Source organism: Chaetodon trifascialis, chromosome 14 (assembly GCF_039877785.1).
Source record: "Chaetodon trifascialis isolate fChaTrf1 chromosome 14, fChaTrf1.hap1, whole genome shotgun sequence".
Lineage (NCBI taxonomy): Eukaryota > Metazoa > Chordata > Actinopteri > Chaetodontiformes > Chaetodontidae > Chaetodon > Chaetodon trifascialis.
In genome coordinates this window covers 27053279-27060912 of record NC_092069.1, presented here as the reverse complement: position 1 = coordinate 27060912, position 7634 = coordinate 27053279, and the positions used below count along the sequence as shown (strand labels likewise).

At 52.2% G+C, this 7634-nt stretch overlaps 2 protein-coding genes across 3 annotated transcripts in view; both read left to right on the top strand.

The window, feature by feature from the left end:
* haus2 (HAUS augmin like complex subunit 2) overlaps positions 1-248 on the top strand; it is a 3008-nt gene extending 2760 nt beyond the window's left edge. For both annotated transcript variants that reach the window (XM_070979593.1, XM_070979594.1), the window contains exon 7: positions 1-248. This exon is cut by the window's left edge and continues 84 nt beyond it. In XM_070979593.1, coding sequence (XP_070835694.1) covers positions 1-33 — 33 coding nt within the window. In that variant the 3' untranslated portion in view covers positions 34-248.
* Positions 249-2497: 2249 nt separating this feature from the next.
* LOC139341894 (uncharacterized) lies at positions 2498-7431 on the top strand. Its single transcript, XM_070978603.1, has 12 exons — positions 2498-2615; positions 2753-2815; positions 2971-3047; positions 3135-3484; positions 3606-3701; positions 3821-4145; positions 4251-4880; positions 5066-5201; positions 5282-5491; positions 5718-5965; positions 6067-6512; positions 6627-7431. Exons 1-12 carry the CDS (start codon positions 2498-2500, stop codon positions 6916-6918), a joined length of 2991 nt encoding a protein of 996 aa, XP_070834704.1. The 3' UTR covers positions 6919-7431.
* The last annotated feature ends 203 nt before the right edge of the window (positions 7432-7634 follow it).

Below are 7634 nucleotides of genomic sequence, written 5' to 3'. Positions count from 1 at the left end.
AGCAGCAGCACGCTGAGTGACAGTTCTGCATGAGGACGCCTGACCTTCCTCCTCCTCCTCCTCCTCCTCCTCCTCCTGCTGGGTGGACAGGACGTCTTCTGGTTGGACAGACACAGATGTCTGGACGTGGACTGTGTTCATTGTGTTGACTGTAATTAATATTGTTCTTATTAATATTATTGGATGTCAGAGCTGATGAGCTTGATGCTTCTTTTTGGAATAAAATCAGATTTTAGGAGAAAACTTTCAGCTGTGACTTCAGTTCAATTCAATATTCTTTTCTTCGTCCCGCGAGGGAAAATTCCAGTTTCACAGCAGCATCAATAAAGTGGATAGAAAGTTAAAAGACAACGTGCATGCAAGTTAACAGCAGTATGTTCAAAAGGATGGGACAGAGAGAGAAACGTCATCCTAAACGAACTGTAAACAGTGTTTACAGCTTATGAACTGAATTATTGCACAGATTATTATACATGTTACTGTTCAGATTACTGGGAGCAGTTTCTGCAGTCTGACGGCTGCAGGAAGGAAAGACCTGCGACGCTCCTTCACACACTTTGGATGCAGCATCCTGTCACTGATGGAGCTCCTCAGTGCAGTGAGTGTGTGTTGGAGGGGGTGGGAGTCATTGTCTGTCATGGAGGACAGCTTGGCTGTCATCCTCCTCTCCCCCACCTCCTCCACCTGTTCCAGAGGACATCCCAGGACAGAGCTGGCCTTCCTGATGAGTTTGTCCCGCCTCTTCCTGTCAGCTGCTGCAGACTACACCATAGAACAAGGCAGAGGCCACAACAGAGTCATAGAAGGTCTTCAGGAGTGCCCCCCCCACCCCAAAAGACCTCAGCCTCCTGAGCAGGTAGAGTCTGCTCTGTCCTTTATTATAAAGTACAGTGGTGTTAAGAGTCCAGTCCAGCTTGTTGTTCAGATGAACATCCAGGTACTTATAAGATGTCACCATCTCAACGTCCCTTCCTGGATGTTCACTGGTGATGGGGGAGAGTGTGGGCGCTGACGGAGGTCCACAACCAGCTCCTTGGTTTCTCCAGCATTGATCAGGAGGTGGTTCTGCTGACACCAGTCCACAAAGTCCTGGATGAGTCCTCTGTGTGACCTATCGACTATCTGTGACTTCCTCTTCTTCCTCTTCTTCCTCTTCTTCTTCTTTCTCAAATGAAATCAGCTCGTCTGTTAACGAAGTTTTGATGAGATGACCTGAACCTTCATCCTTCCTTTAACTGAACTGAGATCAGATTTACTGCCCAGCTGAGCATCGCTGGTCAAACATCCCGCCGAGGCCCAAACCCACACAGGCCTCAGGTGGACTTCTGTCTTACTATCAGGACAATGATCTGATTGGTTTGTGAAGACGTTTGTTTGTGTCTCTGTCTGGACTGATGGACGGTTCACAGACTGACCCTGCAGGCTCCCGTACGCTCGAGTTCAGGCTCGTTCTTGATGCTGTCGCTGTCGTTCATGTGTGTTTCAAACTAAAGGTCTTTTCATCACGGTGAATAGGACAGCCTGAGGACAGCCTGAGGACAGCCTGAGGAACTGACGGCTGCTGCTGGTCCCAGGCTGGGGGGGTCTCAGATGAACGGCGGGGGATCCACAGGGCTGACAGCTGATTGGACGAGCTGTTAACACCTTTTGTTGTGTGAGGTGTTGAAGTGCTCAGACCATCTCCGCCTGTCCTCGTTACCTGCTCAGGTGTTCGGGCCGGATCCTGTTTGGTGGCTTCACACTCTTCTTGTTTTTCAACTAACGTGAAAAACCAATCCGCGTGTCATCCGGTCACACTTACATCGATCCTTCCATAATGTCCGTCTTTGCAGTTTGGCACGTCTCCATCCTGTGACGCTCTCTGATTGGAGGACTCAGGCCGTCTCACCTGCGGATTGGCTCAGGCTCTCAGCTCCTTCAGCTTCTTCTGGCGTCGCTCCGCTGAGACGCTTCAGTCCGCTGGATGTTTTTTGGAAAACGACATTTTCTGACTTTGCTTTTCGTCCCAGTTGTTTTCACGTCAAAGGTGAGAAAGTTTCTGTCTCTGCTTTCAGTCGAACGTCCACTTTAAGTTTTCGTGTCGAAGTAAAACTCGCTGCAGTTTCTGATGAGGTGAATCGACCTGTGGAAGGTGTTTAGTGAGCTGACGTCAGTCAGGTAAACAGCGCAGCTTCACAGACGGTTTATTTTCCACGAACATCCTGCTGTTTTTCCTGAGGAGCGTCGTCTGTTGCGGTCTGTGTCGTCGGTTCTGTCGGTCCTCATCAGCTGCAGCAGCGCGTGTCCCGCTGAGGAAGAGCTTCAGTGAACTGATGCCATGACTGGAAGATGTTCTCTGTCGCTCTGAAATCAAACCTCGGTCAGAATAAAGGCGATTGGCTGGAATCTGTCGCTGTCCGATCCGAGTCTACCTGAGCTTCTTCTTTATAAGCCTGTGACTGTCTAACATGACTGTCCTGGACGATGTGTGTCCTGCATGTCCTTGTCTTCTGTAGGAATGGATAACACACCAGGCTTTGACGTCCCCTCGGGGTCCACCCAGAGGACGTCTTCACCACCTGTTCGACATCCCCAACCATCCACCGCGAGGAAGAGGAGAGCCGTGGTCCTGTCAGGTATGCGTGCAGTCATCTTCTTCACTCACGTCACCTGAGGCCTCAGCAGCAGCTGCTCTAAGTTGGATGAAGATGAGGCTCAGCCCGTTCTTCACAGGGTTGTCCGATGACTGAACTGCTTTTCATTGTGGCTCCAGATTCCTCGGAGGACGAAGACGAGCAGCTCGTGATGGAGGCTGAGCAGCAGACGGATGCGTCAGGTGAGTCAGTGTTCATACAGCACACACTGATGAAGTACCTGTGATGGACGGTGGGAGGTGATGGGTGGTGCAGCGTGTGCTTTGTTCAATAAACGGCCATTTTAGTATATTACTTTATTACAGTTAGCCTTCATTTTTATTTTTTCTGTTCGCAGCATCTTCTCCTCCTCCAACAGCTCCTCCTCCTGTGGCAGGACGACGTCCACCTCCACCTCCTGCTCCTGTCAGTGCGGTTGGTCCTCAGGGTGTTGTTGTCAGCAGCAGGGTGATGTTTACAGCAGCAGCTCACTGAACTCTGTGCCTTGTTGTTGTGTTACAGCAGCTTCTGCCTCAAGCGTGGAGGAGCAGCCTGCCTCCGGAGCAGCAGGGGTGGGTCAGCCGTGCCCTGTTTGTGAGGGGCCGGACAGGGAGGGCAGTCCTGTCTCAGGAGCTACAGCTGTGGTACTACCCGCCTGGTCCCCAGTCGGTGTACAGACAGCGTCCCTCCGCCCCTGACGCCTTCTTCCAGCGGCCCTTCTTCTTCTGGGCTCCATACCGCATGTGGCAGTACCAGCTCAAGTGTCCAAACTGCAAGCACAAGCTGACGGCCTGCGGGGTCTACAAGACCGTCCGCAAAGTCCTGGACCTTGACGGCTGGTACTATATGGCCACAGAGTACCTGGAGTGCAGGTACTAATGAATAAAAAAACACTTGACAGACAGAAAAAGTACTAAGAAGTTGCACAAGGCATGTTTTACAAGAGCGCAGGAAGTGTATACACAGTCCTTAAAAGTGCATTTTGACCCACAGTAACTGCAAAAAGAAGGTGGCCGGCTGGTCTGAGGGCATCAGGATACAACTGGACTTTGACCACCAACAGCTCTTCCCTGCAGTGCTGGCATACAAGTAAACATGATGAAGCACACATGCCTGTGTCCAGCCCACAATGACTGCGTGCTGTTCAGAGGAAATGTAAGCCACATAATGCCGTGCTGTTTAACTGTGTGACTGGTTTTGTGCTACAGGCTCTCGTGTGATAAGAAGGTGCTGGCTCTGATGAAGCAGTGCACACTGGGTAACAGTGTCAGCCGTCTTCGCTCCTTCCTCACCGAGCGGCACACGGCGGAGTGGATGAGACAGGGCACTCACTACCTGCAAACCTGCAGGAGGTTTGAGGTCTCTGGAGTGCAGAGACCCCCTCCGCCTATGCTGCCAAAGATGGAGCCGGTACCCACCAGTAACTGGCTGCTGGCCACCTATGCCAGGGAGTCCTCCACCAGGACTGAGGAGTTGAAGGCGAAGGTGACCTCAGTCTTTGGCTCCATCCTGAGGATTCACTCCACCCAGAAGGTGAGAAGATTTTGAGTCGGTTAATGCAGATGACATTGTCTGACACTGAAGGTTACATTTCACGTGCACCTTTACTGATGGATGAAACACACCTGTCCTCTGCAGGTGACCAGGAAGCTGTCTGGAGCAGATGCAGGTACTGCTCAGCTGATGACCAGCGTGGGCAATGAGCTGGGACAGGTCCTGATAACTGTCCTGACAGGGCCTGAGGGCAACAGGCTAAGGGACATGGCCAATGGCCTGCAGGACCGGTACCAGCAAGCAGGGCGGGATCCTCCGCAGGTCCTGTACGTGGACAGAAACTGCTGCAGGAGGGACGGAGGAACCTGTGCGGCAGCAGCTTTATTCCCTGCGTGGCCCCAGCTGATCGTCAGGCTGGACATCTGTCATTTTGTGTGCAGTCTGGCAGCAGGCGTGACCTCGAACAACCATCCTCTCTATCCAGACTTTATGCGGCGTCTCTCTGGATGCATCTTCGAGTGGGACCCAGAGGACATGTCCCGCTTGAGGGCAGTGCAGTCAGACAAGTCCAGGAGGGGGAGTGGTCTGACCTTGAAGGAGATGTCTCGGCACTGTCGTCGTCGAACACGTGGGGCTCAGGTGACCGAGCGTCTCCTTGATGAGACGTTGCAGGCATTCATGGGTGCCACCGACACCATGAACACCCCACTGCTGGACCGAGACCAGATGGAGAAGATCTGGAGCATCCAGAGGAAACACGTCGCCTGTATCCAGGTATGACTGCATCCCTTCAGACAGGTTAAACACTCAGAGTGTTCCTGTGTCTCTTCTCTAAACAGATTTGCACTCGTAGCACCACAACAGCATCAGAAAACGCTGTCACAGCGTTCTAATCCTCAGACCAAAACAGTCAATAACGATGATCAGGTCACTGACTTTCTCCTCACCTGAAAATCCAGGATCCTCCTGCTGTCCACCTGTACACCAAGACTGGACAGGTGACCAGGGGTGGGGCGGTTCTCCCTGTGTACCGTTGTGCCCGAGGGTCGACCTCGCTGAAATCGTTCCACCTGTACCTCAACACGTTGATCCCAGGTGAGTCTCAGCACACATAACAGCTGCTCTGAGTATCTTCTTCTGCTTGTGTTTAAAACCCTGACTCTGTCACGTTGCAGGCGGCACCACCAGTGGCTTCTACTTCCAGATGTCCCTGTTGGAGGGGCTGACACGGTGGAACGAGGACCGGGCCCGGGCGGCAGCAGGCAAGACCAGGACTGGGATTAAGTGCTACAGTGGCCAGGAGCAGCACACTTTCAACCAGCTGACTCAGCATTTCTACGGGCTGCCTCTGTCTGAGAGTTACACCAAGCCCCTGAACTACACAGGTGAGAAATAAAGATCAATAAAGGATCAATAAAGTTAATTCTAAGTCTAAGTCTAATAAAACCAACTGGGAAGGACGAATCTTCAGCAGCTCCAGGTGTGAAGTAAATGAAAGCAGCTCACAGATTATCAAAGGCTGAAGGAAGTCGTTAGAGCAGAAGAAGACAAGCTGCTTCGATGACAATAAATATCCAGTTATTAACAATCTGTAATATTGTTCTTCTTCAGGGGAGCTGATCGGGATCAGTTACCTCTACAACCAGACTGAGCAGGCCCTGCAGGACTTCCCCGATGACCCGACGCCTGATGGCAGTGAGGACCCGAGCATTGAGGAGGAGGAGGAGGAAAACATGGAGGAGCTTGTTGAAGAGGAGTTCGAAGACTTCCTCTTAGACACTTTAGATGTCTCACAGCTGCCTCCACCTCCACCTCCGCCTCCTCCACCGCAGCCTGTGTCTAGTCATCAGGGCGGAGATGTGAGCAGCTTCATGATTTGTGCTATTGAAAATTGATCAGGTGGTTATTCTGATTCTGAACTTATCACCTGACGTGTTCCCTCTTTATTTCTGTGTTACAGGTCAGTGTTGGTGCTGATGGAGCTCCTGGTCACCAGCATGTAGTCCAGCTGGCCCATTATCTGGTGGAGCACTGCAGGAAGGGCTACATCAGTCAGACTGAGGTGGAGCAGATTGTCGGGCTTTGGGAGAACCTCCCTGATCCTGAGAGGGGTCCTGTTGTGTATCCACCACGCTACAGGGTACAGCCGGAAACAGGGAAGCTGAAGAGGCCCAGCGGGAGGTCCGCCACGTGGCCGGACACCAACCGGCTGGTGGAGGCCATCTTCATCCGTCTGTGCATCCTCCACCCCTGCAGCAAGAGGATGTCGGGGTGCCTGATAACTCGCTGGTCCCTGGTCCTGAGGGACTACAACTCCATGCGGGATGTGGTCACCTTGCACCCGGGCCTCATGAGCAGGACCACCCTCCAGCTGTTCGCGGTCACCCGGGCCACCCTCTCTCAGTGGTGAGACTCTTTCTTTATGTCCAGTCGTCTCTCGGCTGATCGTCTTCCTCTTTCTCTCCAACATCACGTATTTAATGTCACCGTTCAACACAAGCGGCTGTGTGTTCTCTGCAGGCACAGAAGGTGGACGAGCATGCAGAGCAGGGCCACCCTCACCACTGCCCTCCCCACCACGCAGGGCTCTCCTCAGGCAGAGGAGGCCCTCCTGCCAGCCAGGGCAGTGGAGGAGCCCCAGCCTGCCCTGAGCACCTCCATCTACCAGGACCTGCCCCCACTGGAGGGGGACGAGGACGAGCCCGCTGCCTCCACCTCTGCAGCCTCTCGCACTCCACAGTCCGCTGCCTCGCATCAGAGGGTGGTGCAGAAGATGCAGGTGGAGGTGCTTGAGAAGGGACAGGCTCTTTAAATCAGTCAGTCTGGGTTTAGAGAGAGGACGGGTCCAGAGGAGGGGCTGTCCTCCCAGAAATCGTTCATATAGTTCAGAATATTCATAATATTCGTGTGGTATGTTCATGTACTTCCAGCTGTGTGTTCTATCTGCATTATATATTTCCCATAATGCAGCTGCTGCACATGTTCTGCTGTAGTGACTGTAAACATGTTGAGTCTGTTGTCAGTGGGACAGTTTCCAGGTGTGAAGAGTCCAGAGCTGGACTTCCTGTTACTGTGAGCCTCACACTTTAGTCCTGAATGTTCAGCACTTTGCCGTGAAACTCAGTTTGTGTGTGTGTTTGAAATGTGTGTGTGTTCCTGAAGGGAAGCAGTTGAAGGTGTTCAGGTGTTTGCTGTCACACAGCAGCGAGTGTTTTCCTGCTCAGTCCTGTGGATTCCTGCTTCTGCCTCTGTTTGTATTGCTGTGTCATGTAGAGGCGTTCATCGATCACTTCAATAAACACTTTTTTTCACATTGATCAACGTTACAAACAAATGTCTGTCGTCATTACTCATGTTCGTGTTCAGCTTTCTGTCCAGTGCTGATGTGACAGTCTCATTACAGTGTACAGCTCAGTGATTCACAGTGGACGAGCGGCGGGAATCGAACCGCTGACAAGTCAAGTTTTTATTTCTATAGCACATTTACGGACGGCTGAGCCGCACCAACGTGCTTCACATGAGAGAGCT

What these genes read in the sequence shown, in the direction of transcription:
- LOC139341894 (XM_070978603.1), top strand. Translation starts at nt 2,498, where the DNA reads ATGGATAACACACCAGGCTTTGACGTCCCCTCGGGGTCCACCCAGAGG. An exon ending in CCTGCAGTGCTGGCATACAA is followed by an intron (nt 3,702 to 3,820) that starts GTAAACATGATG and finishes TTTGTGCTACAG; the next exon opens with GCTCTCGTGTGATAAGAAGG. An exon ending in CAAGCCCCTGAACTACACAG is followed by an intron (nt 5,492 to 5,717) that starts GTGAGAAATAAA and finishes GTTCTTCTTCAG; the next exon opens with GGGAGCTGATCGGGATCAGT.